The 21,173-nt window shown below is 42.0% G+C and overlaps 1 protein-coding gene across 1 annotated transcript in view; it reads left to right on the top strand.

Moving 5' to 3' along the window:
• LOC123791748 (uncharacterized) overlaps positions 1-20,952 on the top strand; it is a 52,243-nt gene extending 31,291 nt beyond the window's left edge. The window contains exons 19-23 of the mRNA XM_087865249.1: positions 1,584-1,699; positions 2,477-2,595; positions 5,585-5,714; positions 18,575-18,712; positions 20,458-20,952. Of these exons, the coding sequence (XP_087721375.1) occupies positions 1,584-1,699; positions 2,477-2,595; positions 5,585-5,714; positions 18,575-18,712; positions 20,458-20,706 (752 nt within the window). The 3' untranslated portion in view covers positions 20,707-20,952. The remainder of the gene's footprint in view (positions 1-1,583; positions 1,700-2,476; positions 2,596-5,584; positions 5,715-18,574; positions 18,713-20,457) is intronic.
• Positions 20,953-21,173: the final 221 nt, after the last annotated feature.

The raw sequence follows: 21,173 nt of genomic DNA, 5'->3' as shown, positions 1-21,173 counted from the left end.
CTAGCTGAAAGAGCATGAAGGAACACACCTCAGTAGACCCAAAGGGCCCACCACTCAGCCACCAGGCTCCAGTGCCAAGATCCCAGCCCCAGTCCTTTCCACTGATCTCCCTGGCCCTTCTGGGGAGACAGACTGGCCAGGCTGGGCTGGGGTCTCACCCCTTGTTCCTCAGTATAGACCGCTTTCCAGAATGCATTTGAGGCTGAGATCCAAGCACTTACTTTTCACAAGATAACAGCCATGTGTCCTCAAAAGCCCTAGTGGAGAGGAGTTGGGGAACAGGTCAGACAGATGCCAGAAGCCCTCCTTGGCACACAGGTGTGTGTGTGCATGTGTACTTGTGTGCATGTGTGGTCTGTGAAATCCTGGGGATGGAACAATGTTGTTAAGAGCTTTCCTTGACCTCTCAAAATCATTCCCTCTTTTTAAACTTCTTATCCATACACTTCTCAGCTGGAACATCTGGCCAAGTGATCATGAGAAGGGAAAAAAAACCAAACCAAACCAAACAAAACAAAACAAAAAACAAATAAAAAACCCCTACCTTCCTCAGAAATTGGCTTGGGACTAAGCTGTAAAAACTTCATGTCCTGAAAATCCTCTCCATGGGCACCGACAGGAGCTGAGCGTAGAAGACTAAATGAAGCCTACTACTTTCCTAGCTATTGCTAACTGAAGGCAGAGTCTTCCATTATTTCTTGATGGGGAGCACTTTTTTCCAAAAAATTATGTGATGAAGGTTTAGCAAATTAAAAAGAAGAAATTACATAATAGTTTGGCAAAACTACCCTGTAGCCCATCAGGTTCCCTCTGGGTAGGTATTTCAGCAAGTCACAGTGTAGTTCTTGGAGACTGCTGGGTGTGAACCCCAGCACAGCTTTGGTCTTGGCAGCAGGTATCCTAAGTTGGCCTGGCGGGGGAGGGGGGCACAAACAAAATGCAGCACTCAAAAATGTTCAAGTAGTCACAAGTAACAGATTACGTATGGAGATAAAAGATCATTAATCATTTCTGAGTTTAAAAAAAAGAAGAAACAGAAGGAGTTGTATAAGAAGGGAAGAGAGTATGTATAAAAATTTAACTATTCACACATAAAAAACCATGATGTAGTCTTCAAGGTTCAATCCACATATATTTAGCACATTGGAGAGACTCTCTGAAGGAAAGAGAGAGATGGAAGCCAGTTCTGGGATGGAGGTAGAAGTGGAATAAAAAACAAAGAGGCTCACACACAAGGCTTCAAAAATGGGAAAAAGTCAAAAAATAAAATAAAAATTAAAAAATAAAATAAATACTAACTTGACACTGCCCTATTTTGAAGGACATACAAATCCAGCTTTGTGGGAGTGCGTGGAGCACACTGTGGGAAACAGATGAAATCCCTGTGGTTTTGGTTCATCCTATCTGTGCACATGCATGCCATGCTAATCCACGTTCTGTAGCCCAAGACATTTACAAATAAATCATAGCTTCATTGAATTTCAAAAAAAAATGGGAAAAAGCCAAGTAAATGTGAAGTGGCGCATCTGTGTTCAGATGAGACAACTGTGTCTGTAGCTGTTCTCTGTGTTCTCCTTCCCCAGGCTGCACTGCCAGTGTCTCACTCCTGGACTTTCAGCCAGAGCTTGACAGAGTGATCGTGGCCCTGGCATCGGCACTTTCTCATGCATGTGGGCAGTCAGCTGGTGCCAGCAGAAAGGTGAAAACCCCCCAGGGTGACAGAGTGTACCTGTATATGCGAACAGCTTCATTGTCACCCCAACGTGGTGGAGACTCATTTGATGTGTGCGCATGCACACATGCATGCACAAACACTTTCATGCACGTACACACCACATACAACCACACACGTGCACATTCACACACACAGAACACCACACTCATGCATACACACACGTGTACATATACCACACACATACATACTTGGGTCTCACACTCTTGGGTCTGCATTCTATTCAGAAACCCAGGGTGCACAGCCTGTACTCATAGGTTAACCCCTATTTTCAGCTCTTTATCTTCTCTAAGCTGTGTGTCAGAGATAATCTCCCCAGTCCCCTTGATGATCTGGCCTCTTACACAGAGCTCAGAAGGGAAGCACAATTCATGGATCCTACCCTGAGAGCAGCATGTCAAAGGGAAGAAAGACTCAGAGGGCCTCTGTTCAGGAGTCATTACCTGGTACATCCCCAGTGCAACAGGGCAGAATCCATTACAGTTAAGTTTGTTCCCAAAGTGCCTGTGGGGGCATAGAAAAGGGAGACCATGACACATATCAGGTCTTATCTGCTACTGAGCCAGCACTTGGGGCCCCCAGGAACACTAGGCAGTCAGTGGCCTGGCCACACCAAGACACAGGATCCCAAGCTCGGATCAGTGCAGATTCCCATGTTGGTTCAGCAATGATGCACTTGTCCATCACTGTTATTTTGGGGGCCCAAAACTGAAGGAAAGTTGCAAGACTGTCTGTTCTTCCAAGGTCTCTGGTCAGGTTGGTGAACAGCCTCCCCCCAGCTGTCAACAAGATTCTCACCTGGCAAGTAACATGCCCCTGAAGCCACAGCTTCTACCCTCGGATGATGAGCACCAAAGTACAAGGTGGGGGCAGGTATCAGCACTAAGCCTTGCACATAGCAGCTGTATTCTTTGGTTGTTGTCCTTAACTCCCAGTACTGAGAATCTTATTTTTCATAACCAGAACCTGATTTAAAGCCTTAACCCACTCAAATCCAGCTGAAGGCTTTGGGATGCTCTGCCCATAGTAATTCACCCATTGTCCTGGCTACCTTGGTTTACCAAGGGGTTCGCTGGTTTGAGTAACTCATCAGAACTCATGTCATTTACTGGGTTTGTTCTCACCCATGGGAACAAGGTCACATTCACTCTGGGTGATTCTGGACTTCACCAGACTCCACCCCACCTCCTTCCAACTCTCCTTCCTCTGATACATGGTCTCCTCCAACATGTAGCCACATGGTTGACTTGTACTTCTTCCAAATTGACCAAAAGGCTGAGATGGACCTGTTTGCTTATGTTGACTTGATTTCTGTCCACGCATTTAGTTGCATGGTCTGTTTCTCCCTTCATCCCCCTTTAATAACAATAAGTGGTAATAGTCATATTGACTGCTTTGTATGTAGTGGACCTGATGTAAACACTTTATCTGCTCTCTAAGTTAAAAATAACACTATAAAGTAGATACTATTGCTAGCTCCATTTTTTAAAGATGAGAGAACTGGGTTTCAAAGAGGCTAAGTTATATAATGGAGCTGGGATATCAGCTTAGAGAGTCTGAATCTCAGCATCCACCCTGCACTAACCTCCCCATTAATCCCTCCACTAAAGCTACAACAGTCCTTCCTCTCAGAAACATTTCTTCCATTGATTTTCTTGTTTAGGGTACCTAGAAAACGTATACAAATAAAGTGTCCTGTGAGCAAGGGGAGAGGAATCTAGACTCTCCTGCCAAAGTTACCAGGCCTGGGTTCCTGGAGGATCAGGGACTCCAGCAGGGGAATCACACAAAGGCAAGTTAGTGTAGGGGCCAAGGGCAACCCCCCAAAGTTGGGCCACTCAACATGAAGATTATTTTGAGTTAGAAGCTATCAAAACCCAACAGACTCAGGAAGTCTCTTTACCCACGCCCCCACCCCCACTGCCTGAAAGAATTTAAGTAGAGGATCTACTCCAGGAAGAGAGCTGTCACCGTAGAAAACTACATTGTAATATGAACTAGGTATGGTAGGTAGGGAGGAAGCTAGCAAAGCCGTTTGATCAAAGTCTTCTAAGTCTCATTGTTTCTGTGGGTCCAGAAAACATTTGTTTACCAAACATTTACTCTCATTCTTCCTGTGATTCCTTTGAAATCCAAGACCCCTACTCCTTCTCCTTAGTTCAGAATGAGATATGCACCTCATTTTCCCTGTCTTTGGAATCTCACATCCATGTGGATTCCCCATACATAAGAAACAAATTCGATTTTCTCTTGTTAATCTGTCTTATGTCAATTTGATTTGGTCCAACTAGAAGGATCTTGAAGGGCAGAGGAAATTCTTCCTCTCTGACATTCAGAATCCAGAGACCTGGATTCTAGAGTGGGCTCTGCTCCAAAAGTTATGCATCTTGAGCAAACACTTTTCAGCCAGTGTCATGAGCTACAACCTAAGGATAATTTCATTCAGCAGATATTTATTGCTGTCTTTGATACAGAGCTGAAGGAGTCAGGAAGAAGAAATGATTATACTAAAAGGCTCTAGAAGTTTAAAGATGTCTGCAAGGATCAGGGAAGATTTTGTGATGGTAGTATACTTTGAAATAGAATTTAAAATAAGAGTAGGGGTCTAACCGGAAGAGGCATTGGGGAAGGGTGTTCCTGGAGGGGAACAGTGTTGACAAAAACATGGACGTGAGAAAGCTCAGGCATAGCTCATGAACTGAGATCAGTCCCAGAGGCCCAAAAGCTCACTGAGGACAGTCCAACCCTCTCATATCAAGGGGCAGAAACTGAGATCAAGACTTGAGTTTCTCAAAGGGAGTCTGAACAGTATAGCACTTTATTGACCAGGATTCCAGCAGGAAGCAGCTGGCATTTTCTAGATGGAAAATTTAAGGAGGACGTATAAAGGTGTAGGCAGGTACATGTAACCACAAAGACTAGCACAGTACCCTGGGGCAAGTAGTACTGGGCCAACATCTCCCCCTTCCAAGCCTGAAGGGTAAGGTCACAGAGCAGTTACTAGACCCCAGCAGGAACACCATTTGGGGAGGTCCTAAGGGGACCCTCACAGGGCATGGCCAGACTGATGGGGGGGGGAATTCCTTTCCTCTACCCATCTTAGATTCTTGGCTGGGGCCCTGTAAATTAGACTGACAAAAGATCAACAAGAGAAAAAACAAACAAGTTCGTTAACATGCACATAGTACATGAAAGCACTCAGTGAAATGTAAAGGAAGGTCCTTAGAACTGAGGCTTACACAGCATCTTAACAGAAGAACAGTAAATTTTTAGAGAGGTGACAAGACAAAAGAAAAGGTCTTTGAGTTTCTAGGGCATCAAATTGTGAGAAGGTAAATATATGGGGGAACTAGTGGAGAATAAGGGCTAGTTTTAGCAACGTTTTTATGTAAATTCCTTTGGTGCCATCTCCAGGCTGGTTAAGTATCTAGAGTTGTCTCAGGATTAACTCCTGTCCTTCCTAGAAAAGGGAGGAAAGTACCTTTAAAATATATGTTCTGCTTTCAGGTAAATAGGGTGAGGGCAGAGAGCTTGCCTTATATCTGCTTCTTGTCAATTGCCTTCCCCTCAAAATAATCAATATGCCAAGTTGGCATATTTCTGGATGGCATATTCTGTACCCATTACTGAGAAGTCACTTACCTGCTGAGGCAGGCATGGCTGTGTGGGTGCAGTTTCAGGAATCCATGCATGTCTATCAGTTTCTCTGTCATGTTAATAATATCATCCTTCTCTAATGCCTGACACCTTAGGGAGGAGTTGAAAGTGGCCAATATGTCCTTTTTCTGGTTGGGGAGATGTACTACTGGGTAGCAGAGGCCTGAAAGGATGTCTCTCATTCCTTTTCCCCAGCCCCCAGCAGAACCTGGGACCTGGACAGCTCCCCCAGTGTGCCACCAAAAGAGGAGATACCATGAGCCCAGGTTCTAGGTTGTGGAGCCTCAGGGCAGGACACAGGCATGGAGCCTATCCTGAACTGCAGGTAGGAGTCTAACTCTGTGACCAAGGTCCTCTTCACCTCAGGGAATGCTATGAGCCTCTGCCTCCTCCAAGGATTCTGAGCTGTTCAGCTGTCCCATCTTTCAGCCCTGCTTGTTACCTACACACTGTATGTGACTCTGGGGTTCAGAAATCAAACACAGGGGTGGAGAAAACATGACTCGGAGGGATAGTTTGTGGAAAAAGAAATTTGGATTGGAGAATGTTGGTCAAGAAAATCACTCATTAAGTGTTCACTGATTGTCTATGCAGGGGAGGAAATCGTTTTTTCTACGTCTTTCAAGATTTTTCTAGCTGGACTAAGAATTAAATTGACATGAAACAGATTAATAGGAGAAAATCAAATTTAATTTCATACATATGGAGAATTCACGCAGACATGAGATTCTAAAATCAGTCAGACAAAATGAGGTATATCCTGAACTAAGGAGAAGGGGATAGGGAATTTAAAGGAAGAAATGCAATTTACAGGACAATAAAAAGAGTAAATGTTTGGTCAACAAATGTTTGCTGGGTCATCCAGAAACAATAGGACATAGTGTGGACTTTGATGCAACAGGCCTCAGTCCATTCCTCCCTGTCCACCACACCTAGTTCATATTATAGTGTAGTTTTCTATGGTGACAGCTCTTGTCCTGGAGCAGGTCCTCTATCTAAATTAGTTTAGGTGGTTGTGGGGGAAGTCAAGCCCTTTGGGCCATGATTGTTTTAAACTTGGCATAATCTCCATGCCAAGATGGCTGGCCTTGGTTGGGGGCTGCCCCTGGCCCCTACATCTATAATATTCATAAAGGCAAGAGGTGGGAGCCTGTGAAGGTTTAAAAGAATCTTCAAAACAATGAAAAAAATCCCAAAGAAAAGCAACAATAGGTATGATCACATAATAATATAAAACATGATTCTCTAGGTCAAAATTTACCATCAACAGATACTTTTACTCTATGAGGAAAAAATATGTAAATGGCCCTAAGAAAAAGGAAATACCAACATGTAAAATTATATGAAAAATGTTTAAAAAATCAGAGAAATGTTAATTAAACTAGATGACCTTTTATATCTACCTAAAACATTTAACTAAAGTACTAAGTGTTTGTTAGGATGAAAGAGATAGATACTCCCACATCCAGCTGATTGAGGATAAAAAGTTAAAACCTTGTTGGAAAGCAGCCTGGCACTTTGTGTCAAAAATCTCTAAAATATTCAGTCCACTCAGTATCTCCAATCCTAAGAATCTCTCTAAGGGAAAAAAATTTTAAATACAGGCAAATATGAGGAAACAAGGACATTGAAATTTTTTATATTATAAAAATAAATGGAGATGACCTAAGTTTCTGATAATATAAGGGTTTACCTGGATTATGGTAGAACTCTATCATGAGATATTAATGCCTTTATGAAAAATAAGGTTATAGAGAATTTTCAATGTTATTAAGGTAAAAGATGAAGATAAAGAATTGCACATGTGGAATGATTTCATATGTGGGTATATATATTCTTAAAAAGACACATGGGAAAAACAGAAAGAGAGGGCCATAAAAGCAGTAGTGAAACTAGCTTGAGGGAAGAGAGAGAGAAAAACTGAAATGAGAAAGCCCAAAATGTAAGAATGATTACTGATTATCCCTTAACTTTTGCTGCAGTACTAACAACACAAATCCTCAGCAGCAAAGAACAATAAACGTTTATTGCTCCTGTGTCTGGGGGTTCAGCTAATTTGGTCTGGGCTTGCCCCGAAGTTCTGGATCTCACAGGGTGTCTGCATTTCACCTGGGCCCCAGATCCAGACTGGGCTTGCCTGAGACACTGTTTCAGGGCAACTGCGCATCAAGGGTCTCTCCTCCTCCTCCCAGGGCCGGCAGGCTAGCCTGGACATGTCCTTCTTACAATATTGGCAGAATCACAAAAGGCGTCTTAAGGCCCAGGCTCAAAAGTGGCACCGGGTGACTTCTGCCTATCTTAGTGGCCAAAGGAAGTCAGATGGTGGAGCTCAGCTTCAAGATATGAGAAAAAAGCCGACACACAGTGGGGGGGCACTACAGAAGAACATGGTGAAAGGCATAGGTCCAGAGGGGGCAAAGACGAGCCATCACTGCAGTCCAGCTAAGTGGGTTATCATGATATTAATGTACTCATTTATATATTTAAATGTTACATTTACTCACATCCTTTTTAAAATTTTTTTTATAATTTTTATTTTCTTATATTAGTCACCATACAGTATATCCCCAGTTTTGGATGCAATGTTCCATGATTCATTATTTGCATATAATACCCAATGCACCATGCAATATGTGCCCTCCTTAATACCCATCACCGGCCTAACACAATCCCCCACCCCCTCCACTCTGAAGCCCTCAGTTTGTTTCCCAGAGTCCACAGTCTTTCATGGCTCATTTCCCTTCTGTTTACCCCCCCTTTCTTCTTCCCTTTCTTCTACCGATCTTCCTACTTCTTATGTTCCATAATGAGTGAAACCATATGATAATTGTCTTTCTCTGCTTGACTTATTTCACTTAGCATAATCTCCTCCAGTCCCGTCCATGTTGCGGCAAATGTTGTGTAATCATTCTTTCTGATGGCTGAGTAATATTCCATCAGCGTCTTCCACAATTTAGCTATTGTGGACAATGCTGCTATGAACATTGGGGAGCATATGGCCCTTCTCTTCACTACATCTGTATCTTTGGGGTAAATACCCAGTAGTGCAATTGCTGGATCATATGGTAGCTCAATTCTTAACATTTTAAGGGACCTCCACACTGTTTTCCAAAGCGGCTGTACCAACCTGCATTCCCACCAACAGTGTAAGAGGGATCCCCTTTCTCCACATCCTCTCCAACATTTGTTGTTTCCTGCCTTGTCAACTTTACCATTCTAACTGGCATAAGGTGATATCTCAATGTGGTTTTGATTTGAATTTCCCTGATGGCTAATGATTTTGAATATTTTTTCATGTGTCTGTTAGCCATTTGTATGTCTTCATTAGAAAAGTTCCTGTTCATCTCCTCTGCCCATTTTTAGATTTGATTATTTGTTTCACGTGTATTGAGTTTGATAAGTTCTTTGTACATCTTGGATACAACTATTTCATCTGTAGTGTCATTTGCAAATGTCTTCTCCCATTCCGTGGGCTGCCTCTTAGTTTTTTTGACTGTTTCCTTGGCTGTGCAGAAGCTTTTTAACTTGATGAAGTCCCACAAGTTCATTTTTTCTTCTGTTTCTCTTGCCTTTGGAGATGTGTCATGAAAAAAGTTGCTGTGGTTGATATCAAAGAGTTTGCAGCCTATGTTGTCCTCTAGGATTTTGATGGATTCCTGTCTCACATTGAGGACTTTCATCCATTTGGAGTTTATCTTTCTGAATGGTGTGAGAGAGTGGTGAAGTATCATTCTTTTCCATGTAGCCATCCAATTTTCCCAGCACCATTTATTGAAGAGACTGTCTTTTTTCCTCTGGATGTTTTTTCCTACTTTATCAAAGATTAGTTGTCCAAAGAGCTGAGGGTCCGTTTCTGGGTTCTGTATTCTGTTCCATTGGTCTATGTGTATGTTTTTGTGCCAGTACCATGCTGTCTTGGCGATCACAGCTTTGTAGTACAGCTTGAAGTCCAGCAACGTGATGCCCCCAGCTTTGTTTTTCCTTTTCAACAGTTCCTTGGTGATTTGGGGCCTTTTCTGGTTCCACACAAATTTAAGGGCTATTTGTTCCAGTTTTGAAAATGTCATTGGTATTTTGATCGGGATGGCATTGAAAGTGTAGATTGCTCTGGGTAGCATGGACATTTTAACTATGTTTATTCTTCCGATCCATGAGCATGGAATATTTTTCTATCTTTTTGTGTCTTCTTCACTGTCTTTCAAGAGTGATTTGTAGTTTCTAGAATATAGATCCTTTGTGTCTCTGGTTAATTCTGAGATAACGTATGATTTTTGGTGATCTTGTAAATGGAATGGATTCCTTAATTTCTCTTTCTTCAGTCTCATTGTTCGTGTACAGAAATGCAACTGATTTCTGAGCATTGATTTTGTATCCTGCCACATTACTGAATTGCTCTATAAGTTCTAGCACTTTGGGGGTGGAATTTTTTGGGTTTTCCATATAGAGTATCACGTCATCTGCAAAGAGAGACAGTCTGACATCTACTTTGCCAATTTGGATAACTTTTATCCCTTTTTTTTTGTCTGATTGCTGTTGCAAGGACTTCTAGTACTATGTTAAAAAATAATGGTGAGTGTGGGCATCCTTGTCGTGCTCCTGATCTTAAGGGAAAGGCTTCCAGCTTTTCCCCATTGAGAATGATATTTGCTATAGGCTTTTCATAGATGGTTTTTATGAAATTGAGGAATGTACCCTCTATCCCTACACTCTGAAGGGTTTTAATCAGGAAAGGATGCTGTATTTTGTCAAATGCTTTTTCTGCATCAATTGAGAGGATGATAGGGTTCTTGACTCTTTTCTTGTTTATATGATCTATCACACTGATTGATTTGCGAATGTTGAACCACCCCTGCATTCCAGGGATGAATCCCACTTGATCTTGATGGATAATCCTTTTAATGTACTGTTGGATCCTATTAGCTAGGATCTTGTTGAGAATTTTGGCATCCATATTCATCAGGGAAATTGGTCTGTAATTCTCCGTTTTGATGGGGTCTTTTCCCTGGTTTGGGGATCAAGGTAATACTGGCCTCATAGAATGAGTTTGGTAGTTTTCCTTCTGTTTTGATTTTTGGAAACAGCTTCAGGAGAATAGGTATTATGAATCAAATGCAGTCTAAACTAGACTCTCTGACAGCCAGGGTAAATGAGGCAGAAGAACGAATTAGTGAATTGGACGATGGGATGTTAGAAGACAAAGTTAAAACAGAACCTTGGCCCAAAAAAATCCAATCTCAAGAATGTAGATTATGGGAGATAACCTACCTAATGAAACGTTCTAATGTCAGAAACCTCAGCATCCCCCAAGGGGTGGAGAAAGAGAGAGGTCTAGAAGAGATATTTGAACAAATTGTAGCTGAGAAATTCCCTAATCTGGCAAAGGAAACAAGTATTCATGTCCAAGAGGCAGAGAGGACCCCTTCCAAGGTCAACCACGACAAACCTACACCACGTCACGTCATAGTGCAATTTGCAAATATTAGATCCAAGGATACAGTATTGAAAGCGGCAAGGGTGAAGAAATTTCTCATGTACAGGGGCAAAAATATCTGAATAACATCAGACCTGTCTACACAGACCTGGAATGAGAGAAAGGGTTGGCAGGATATTTTTAAAGCTCTATCTGAGAAAAGCATGCAGCCAAGGATCCTTTATCCTGCAAGTCTGTCATTCAGAATTGATGGAGAGATAAGGACCTTCCAGGATCGGCAGAAACTGACTGAATTTGTAACCATGAAACCAGCCCTACAGGAGATATTAAGGGGGTTCTATAAAGGTAAAAAGGCCCCAAGAGTGATACAGAACAGAAATTTAGAATCTATAGAAACAAAGAATTCACAGGCAGCATGACATCATTAAAATCATATCTCTCAGTAATCACTCTCAATGCGAATGGCCTAAATGCTCCCATAAAATGACACAGGGCTGCAGATTGAATAAAAAGACATGACCCATCCATTTGCTGTCTACAAGAGACTCATTCTGAACCTAAAGATACATCCAGATTGAAAGTGAAGGGATGGAAAACCATTTTTCATGCCAATGGACCTCAAAAGAAAGCTGGGGTAGCAATTCACATATCAGACAGATTAGATTTTAAACTAAAGACTGTAGTTAGAGATACAGAAGGACACTATATTATTCTTAAAGGATATATCCAACAAGTGGATATGACAAGTATAAATATCGATGCCCTCAACAGGGGAGCAGCTAGATACAGAAGCCAACTCTTAACCAGAATAAAAAGACATATAGATAATAATATGTTACTAGTAGGGGACCTCAACACTCCACTCTCAGCAATAGACAGATCACCTAAGCAGAAAATCAACAAAGAAACAAGAGCTTTGAATGACATACTAGACCAGAGGGACCTCATAGATATATACAGCACACTACACCCCAGAACAACAGAATACTCATGCTTTTTGAATGCACATGGAAGTTCTCCAGAATAGACCATATACTGGGTCACAAAACAGGTCTCAAGCAATACCAAAAGACTGAGATTATTCCCTGCATATTCGCAGACCAGAGTGCTTTGAGTGTGGAACTCAATCACAAGGAAAAATTTGGAAAAAACTCAAACACTTGGAAACTAAGAACCATCCTGCTCAAGAATGATTAGGTAAACCAGGAAATTAAAAATCAATTTAAACAATTTTCAGAGACCAACAAGAATGAAAACCCATTGGTCCAAAACCTATGGGACACTGCAAAGGCAGTCCTAAGGGGAAAATACATAGCCATCCAAGCCTCACTCAAAAGAATAGAAAAATCTAAAATGCATTTTTTATATTCACACCTCAAGAAGCTGGAACTGGAACAGAAGAACAGGCCTAACCCACGCACGAGAAAGCAGTTGACCAAGATTAGAGCAGAGATCAATGAATTAGAAACCAGGAGCACAGTAGAGCAGATCAACAGAACTAGAAGCCCGTTCTTTGAAAAAATAAATAAGATCGATAAGTCACTGGCCAGACTTATTCAAACGAATAAAGGACCCAAATTAATAAAATTATGATTGAAAGGGGAGAGATCACAACCAACACCAATGAAATAGGAAGGATATTAGAAACTTTTATCAACAGCTTTATGCCAATAAATTAAACAATCTGGAAGAAATGGATGACTTCTTGGAAACCTGGAAACTACCAAGACTAAAGCAGGAAGAAATTGATTATTTAAACAGAACAATTAATTATGAAGAGATTGAAGCAGTGATCAAAAACCTCCCCCAAAACAAGAGTCCAGGGGCCTGACGGATTCCCTGGGGAATTCTACCAAACATTCAAAGAAGAAATAATACCTATTCTCCTGAAGCTGTTTCCAAAAATCAAAACAGAAGGAAAACTACCAAACTCATTCTATGAGGCCAGTATTACCTTGATCCCCAAACCAGGGAAAAGACCCCATCAAAACGGAGAATTACAGACCAATTTCCCTGATGAATATGGATGCCAAAATTCTCAACAAGATCCTAGCTAATAGGATCCAACAGTACATTAAAAGGATTATCCATCAAGATCAAGTGGGATTCATCCCTGGAATGCAGGGGTGGTTCAACATTCGCAAATCAATCAGTGTGATAGATCATATAAACAAGAAAAGAGTCAAGAACCCTATCATCCTCTCAATTGATGCAGAAAAAGCATTTGACAAAATACAGCATCCTTTCCTGATTAAAACCCTTCAGAGTGTAGGGATAGAGGGTACATTCCTCAATTTCATAAAAACCATCTATGAAAAGCCTATAGCAAATATCATTCTCAATGGGGAAAAGCTGGAAGCCTTTCCCTTAAGATCAGGAGCACGACAAGGATGCCCACACTCACCATTATTTTTTAACATAGTACTAGAAGTCCTTGCAACAGCGATCAGACAAAAAAAAAGGATAAAAGTTATCCAAATTGGCAAAGTAGATGTCAGACTGTCTCTCTTCGCAGATGACGTGATACTCTATATGGAAAACCCAAAAGATTCCACCCCCAATGTACTAGAACTTACAGAGCAATTCAGTAATGTGGCAGGATAAAAAATCAATGCTCAGAAATCAGTTGCATTTCTTTTTTTTTAAATTTTTTTTTATTATATTATGTTAGTCACCATACAGTACATCCTTGGTTTTTGATGTAAAGTTCGATGATTCATTAGTTGCGTATAACACCCAGTGCACCATGCAATATGTGCCCTCCTTACTACCCATCACCAGCCTATCCCATTCCCTTTCCTCCCTCCCTTCTGAAGCCCTCCGTTTGTTTCTCAGAGTCCATAGTCTCTCATGCTTCATTGTCTCTTCTGATTGCCCCCCTTTCTTTATCCCTTTCCTCCCGTACCGATCTTCCTAGTTGTTATGTTCCATAGATGAGAGAAATCATATGATAATTGTCTTTCTCTGCTTGACTTATTTCACTTAGCATTATCTCCTCCAGTGCTGTCCATGTTGCAGCAAATGTTGAGAACTCATTCTTTCTGATAGCTGAGTAATATTCCATTGTATATATGGACCACAGCTTCTTAATCCAGTCATCTGTTGAAGGGCATCTCGATTCCTTCCATGATTTAGCTATTGTGGACAATGCTGCTATGAACATTGGGGTGCATATGGCCCTTCTCCTCACTACGTCTGTATCTTTGGGTTAAATGCCCAGTATTGCAATGGCTGGGTCATAGGGTAGCTCAATTTTTAACTTTTTAAGGGACCTCCACACTGTTTTCCAGAGTGGCTGTACCATCTTGCATTCCCACCAACAATGTAAGAGGGATTCCCTTTCTCCACATCCTCTCCAGCAATTGTTCTTTCTTGCCTTGTCAATTTTGCCATCCTAACTGGCGTAAGGTGATACCTCAAGGTGGTTTTGATTTGAATTTCCCTGATGGCTAATGATTTTGAACATTTTTTCATGTGTCTGTTAGCCATTTGTATGTCTTCATTGGAAAAGTGTCTGTTCATCTCTTCTGCATGCTTTTTGATTTATTTGTTTCCTGTATATTGAGTTTGAGAAGTTCTTTGTAGATCTTGGATACCAGTCTTTTATCTGTAGTATCGTTTGCAAATATCTTCTCCCATTCCGTGGGCTGCCTCTTAGTTTTTTTGACTGTTTCCTTGGCTGTGCAGGAGTTTTTTATCTTGATGAAGTCCCACAAGTTCATTTTTTCTTTTGTTTCTCTTGCCTTTGGAGATGTGTGATGAAAAAGGTTGCTTTGGCTGATGTTGTAGAGGTTGCTGCTGCCTATGTTCTCCTCTAGGATTTTGATGGATTCCTGTCTCACATCGAGGTCTTTCATCCATTTGGAGTTTATCTTTGTGTGTGGTGTGAGAGAGTGGTCAAGTTTCATTCTTTTGCATGTAGCTGTCCAATTTTCCCAGCACCATTTATTGAAGAGATTGTCTTTTTTCCACTGAATGTTGTTTGATAGAAATCAGATGCATTTCTATACACGAACAATGAGACTGAAGAAAGAGAAATTAGGGAATCCATTCCATTTACAAGATCACCAAAAATCATACGTTATCTCAGAATTAATTTAACCAGAGACGTAAAGGATCTATATTTTGGAAACTACAAATCACTCTTGAAAGACAGTGAAGAAGACACAAAAAGATGGGAAAATATTCCATGCTCATGGATCGGAAGAATTAACACAGTTAAAATGTCTATGCTACCCAGAGCAATCTACACTTTCAATGCCATCCTGATCAAAATACCAATGACATTTTTCAAAGAACTGGAACAAACAGCTCTTAAGTTTGTGTGGAACCAGAAAAGGCCCCAAATCACCAAGGAATTGTTGAAAAGGAAAAATCCAGCATCACATTGCCGGATTTCAAACTATACCACAAAGCTGTGATCACCAAGACAGCATAGTACTGGCACAAAAACAGACACATAGACCAATGGAACAGAATAGAGAACCCAGAAATGGACCTTTGGCTCTGACAAAGCAGGAAAAAACATCCAGTGGAAAAAAGACAGTCTCTTCAATAAATGGTGCTGGGAAAATTGGACAGCTACATGCAAAAGAATGAAACTTGACTACTCTCTCACACCATACACAAAGATAAACTCCAAATGGATGAAGGTCCTCGATGTGAGACAGGAATCCATCAACATTATAGAGGAGAATATAGGCTGCAACCTCTTTGACATCAGCGACAGCAACTTCCTTCATGACACATCTCCAAAGGCGAGAGAAAGAAAAGAAAAAATGAACTTGTGGGACTTCATCAAGATAAAATCTTCTGCACAGCCTGGGGAACAGTCAAAGAAACTAAGAGGCAGCCCACGGAATGGGAGAAGATATTTGCAAAGGACACTACAAATAAAAGATTAGTATCCAACATGTACAAAGAACTTCTCAAACTCAATACGCAGGAAACAAATAATCAAATCAAAAAGCGGGCAGAAGAGATGAACAGACACTTTTCCAATGAAGACATACAAATGGCTAACAGACACATGAAAAAATGTTCAAAATCATTAGCCATCAGGGAAATTCAAATCAAAACCACCTTGAGATATCACCTTACGCCAGTTAGAATGGCAAAAATAGACAAGGCAAGAAAGAACAATTGCTGGAGAGGATGTGGAGAAAGGGGATCCCTCTTACATTGTTGGTGGGAATGCAAGTTGGTACAGCCACTCTGGAAAACAGTGTGGAGGTCCCTTAAAAAGTTAAGAATTGAGCCACCCTATGATCCAACAATTGCACTACTGGGTATTTACCCCAAAGATACAGACGTAGTGAGGAGAAGGGCCATATGCACCCCAATGTTCATAGCAGCATTGTCCACAATAGCTAAATCATGGAAGGAGCCGAGATGCCCTTCAACAGATGACTGGATTAAGAAGATGTGGTCCATATATACAATGGAATATTACTCAGTCATCAGAAAGAATGAGTTCTCAATATTTGCTGCCACATGATGGGACTGGAGGAGATAATGCTAAGTGAAATAAGTCAAGCAGAGAAAGACAATTATCATATGGTTTCACTCATTTATGGAACATAAGAAGTAGGAAGATCGGTAGAAGAAAGGGAAGAAGAAAGGGGGGGTAAACAGAAGGGGAAATGAACCATGAGAGACTATGGACTCAGGGAAACAAACTGAAGGCTTCAGAGGGGACGGGGGTGGGGGATTGGGATAGGATGGTGATGGGTTTTAAGGAGGGCACTTATTGCGTGGTGCACTGGGTGTTATATGCAAGTAATGAATCATGGAACTTTAAATCAAAAAACTGGGGATGTACTGTATGGTGACTAACATAATATAATAAAAAATTATTAGTAAAAAAAAGAAAAAAAAGATATTTGGGCAGATCTGACAATAAGGGGAATGGAAATGGGAAAGAAGCCTGTGAAACAATGTTTTGCCCATAAGGCATCCTCAGAGATTACAGTTTCTGCCCATTCACCTAAAACAAGTACCACCCCTATAAAGGTATAGAAATTCCTTCAGATGTCACTGACACTATTCCCTCACACAACCCAGGATGGGCATAGATTGGAAAATTCTTTCTACGGAAAGAACATTTCTGCTTTCCTTCTTGATGAAGGTAAAATAGCAGATACTGTGACAATCCATGACATAATGGAGTTTTTACATGACATGGGAAGCCGTTCGTATCCAAAATGGATGGTAATCATTTTAACCATCATCCCCACACAATAAGCAATGATTAATTTTCTCTCTGCACCCTATTGGGTTTGTTGCTTCCAGTTCTCTTGGGAGGTTACTTTCCACATCCCTCATCTCTCTCTCTCTGTTATCTGGCCTCATACAGAGCACTCAACCTCATGGTTCCAATTTCTCACATCAAACCTGTTCCAACCTCAGCCCTGAGCAACAAGCTTGCTCAGCAATAGGCCATGTGCTCAGGCCAGATGTAGGTTTTTAATTCAACTTCAGAGAATAGAGAGCCTGAGTCCAGACTTTACTCAGGCAGCCAGGGACCAGTTCCTGCCATAAATGGCCTCATGACCTCAACACCTGCCCAAGATGGTAGTTAACACCTAAGCCTTTGAGAAAAAATACCTACATGCCATGTGCCTTCAGCTTCCTCCTACCACTGACTTGTCTCTTCATCTCTGGCATCAGGAGGGTTCCCACTGAAATGTGGTTCTGCATTTGTATTTGTATTTTACCTGGCATTTCATGTGTGGAGCAAGAGGTGAACTTTCCATGACAGCCAAGTTGACCAGGCAACTGGATGTTTTATTAACTCACAAATAGCTTAAATGTAACATGCAGAGCAAACCCATCAGCATCTATGATCTACAAACTCTAGGATCGTTCTGTCTTTCTGCTTCATAACTCTTAGCATGACTTTCATCTTCATGGTCCCTGTGGTCACAAGATGGTTGTTGGAAAGGTGGGAAGGCAAAAGGGCACAGGCTGACTGAGTCAGCTGTCTTTTTAAAGAGATTTGCTAAAATCCATCCTTTCAACAAATTTCTTTTACATCTCATTTGCCAAAACTTAGTCATATGGAAATCTCAATCTATAAGAGAGTCTGAAATTAGCAGTTTTTCAGCTGGGCACACAACACTCCCAACAAATTGAATTCTATTAATAAAGAAAGTCTCCACCATAGTAGCCAAGACTAGTGCCCAAGCCCCTTTGTGGCCTACTGTCTCTAGCCCCCACATCACCTCCATTTCTCCAGCATCATCTCCTTCTACTTTTCCAAACAAATTCCATGCTACCACCAAACTGAAGTTGGACTACTTCCTGTAGCAACCTTCCCACAGCAACCCACAGGTAACATTCTTCACTCATAATTCCTTGTTTTAGGCCTGCCATTCTTGATAGACTATAAACCCCATGGAAGTTCACTAATGGAATTTCAGAATTAAACATTGGCTTGACACATACTGGGTCTCAATAAATCCTTCTTTACTTATGAGTGGATGGACAGATAGATGGAATGACAGATGGATGAATGTTCCCTTCCTCTCTCATATCTCTTGTTTTCATATATGCCATTCCCTTTGCCTAGCATGCCCTCCTACCATTGTCCACCCAGCTAATTCTTGTTTATTGTTAAAATTCAGCTGAGATGCGCCTTCTTCAAGAAAGTACTCCCTGGTCACACCTACTTGCATTAGGTGTCCTGCTTTTTGCTCTTGTGGCCCCTGTGGACACCTCCACAACAGCCTTTCCCATGTGTCCCTTGTTTCTAGAGAAAGATATGGCAGGTGGAAGATACTTTGGATGAGCTGAATGAGGAGTTCTTTCAGCTCACTGCTCAAGCCCTAGAACTTCAGAAGGAAAAAGACGAACCAGGACAACTGCCCCCAAGTGAAGACAATGCATTTGTGGTAAGCCCAGCCAACCACCACCTCAGCTCCTGAGGTGCCCACAGACAGCTGGGTCTCACAGTCTTCCATAGAAGAGGTTGAGACTAAAACAACCAGCTCTGATGAGAAAGCCCACCAGCCAAAATTTGGTTTTGCCTGTTTGCTTTGGCAAGTACTTCTAAAGACAGGGAAGCCCACTCAATCAGCTTGGGTTTACAGGTCTCTAAGTAAATTGATGGCCTGGAAAGACAGAGGAGGAGCATAAAAAGGGAGCAATAAAAAAAATAGCTGTTCAGATGCAGCTTAGCACATACTGGAACAGGGACTTTTACATGAGATGCATCTGTCATCTAGATTGCACCCCCATCCTAACTTGGGTCTCTGGATGTGTCAACACAGGGAAGGTTGGAGTGGACAAAGACAAAAGACAGAAGGCATGATTCAGTTTTATCTGCACTGAGCTCAATAAAACTCTATTCATCAAAGCAGGCAGCCAGCTTGTGGGCCTTAGTTTGCCACTTGGAGATTTTTAATGCTGCATTAGAATACCATTTCTCTTGACCTGAATTTTTTAGCATACTCTTAACTTTTGCACCCAAGCCAGTGCCTACATCATCTCACCCTACTCCCTGCCTTACTGAGTTGCTAAACACAGGCAATGCCCTGGCTGGTGGAGGAATATGCATAGACACCTCCCCTCACCGGGCTTCCAAGAGTGGGCATCTGTGCCAGGATATCTATGTCACCAAAGAATCTCCTCTTCAGCTAGGAAGAACCCTGGAAGTGAGGACCCAGGAGGAGCAGGGTTGGGGCACTGCAATGCTCTATAAATGCAGAGAGTTCCATGAGAACATTGTATGTGCCTGGGCCTTAATTTTGGGAGGTCTGGAAAATCTGTTCTTCTTGGTCAAGCTGACCTCTCTCTTAAGACAAAAACAACAAGAAAGAGCACCTGTGCTCACAAATGACTAAAGGAAAAATTTATCTTGTGTACAAACAAAGACACAGCAGGGGCTGTGTAACAGTCATGAAATGCACAGGTGCCCTTCCCAGCAGGGCTGCAGGAACTGTCTCCTGAGGCCCCAAAGTTTCCCTGAACTCCCAAGGTGGGTCTTCCTCATGAAACCCAAATGCAGATGCCAACTTCCCGTTGTGTTTTTTCCTCAGTGTGTCTATTGTTCCTTCCCTGAGCTTCATCTAGACTTTTCCCAAAAAAGTCACACTAAGCTGTGGGGTCTCTACACAGCCACCCTCCAGTTCAGATAGGCAGTTGTGATGTCAGTGCCACTGTGGAGGGACCTGGCACAGGGACCTATCATTGGCTGCATTGAAGGGCTCAGATGATTTGGTGAGGATAAAATAACAGGGATACTTCGAGATTAAAGAGACATTATATAAATATCTCTAGTATTAAGGAAGGAAAAAAACAGGATGAGCTGAGGGGCTATAAAATGCAGCAAGAGTTAATTATTCAATAATTATTCCAGATTATTAACCATGATGATTATGTAATGATATAATTAGTTGTTGTTGTGCATTCATGTAGCAACATAAACTCAGGGAACACTATGTCTTTATTAGTTAATTGTGAGATCAGTCCCTGGAGGTAACTTGTTGGCATCTTCCCAAGTATTTGGATGGGTGGTAATGCCTGGAGACTGTCAGAGTGACAAGAGTCTTGCCAACATCACATGGTGGATTCAGGAAAGAGTGAATTTACAGCTCTCAGGGGCCACATCTCCTTTTTCTATTTGTGTCCTTTTCAGGAGGTTCCCAGCATCTTTCCTTGTGTGTGGCAGGAAGACGGACCCTACCCAGCAGATGCAAGTGGCCCAGGTGGAGAGAATCTGGGGACCTGGGCCCTGAAGAGTGACCAGACCCTGATGCTGGGAGTGAGAAGAGCCCACCTGGCTCAGAGTATTGAGGACCTGGAGTGGGAGCTGTCCCTGCTCCTCCAGGTGACAGATGGCAGTGTGTGCGCAGGAGGGAGCTGGCCCAGCTTGGGGAGCCACTGAGTCACACAGGATACTGTGGTGGCCATCTGTAGGAGCGCCTTTTCCACAGAGAACACAACCAGGTTAATCTGCTCGCTCTTGTTAGGAAGGAGTGGTGTCTGAGGGGTCACCAGGCTTAGAGCATGTGCTCAGTTTTATGACATGCTTCTTTTGGGTAATACCCAAATTTCTTTCAGAGCCTGGACCTGGGCTTGTGCAGATTTCTGTCTGCAATCCTTTGCGGTGAGGGAAAATAAAGTCATACAGGTTGAGAAAATTGATGTATTCCCATCACTGAGTCTATCCCACATTCTCTCTTCAGGGTGCTGGTCATTGGGTGCTGTGGTCCAGGCCAAATGCTCCCAACAGCTTTACTGGGGAGCCTGGCTTTAGGGGTGAGAAGTGCTTGGAATGGGAACCATGAGAACTCAGGTACAGCCATAGCACAGAGCTTCCATACCCATCTTCCATCACTGCTGAGTTCTCAG

This window comes from Ursus americanus, chromosome 10 (genome assembly GCF_024610735.1).
Source record: "Ursus americanus isolate L20-20 chromosome 10, mUrsAme1.1.p, whole genome shotgun sequence".
Taxonomy (NCBI): Eukaryota; Metazoa; Chordata; class Mammalia; order Carnivora; family Ursidae; genus Ursus; species Ursus americanus.
This window is presented reverse-complemented; position numbering and strand designations above follow the sequence as displayed.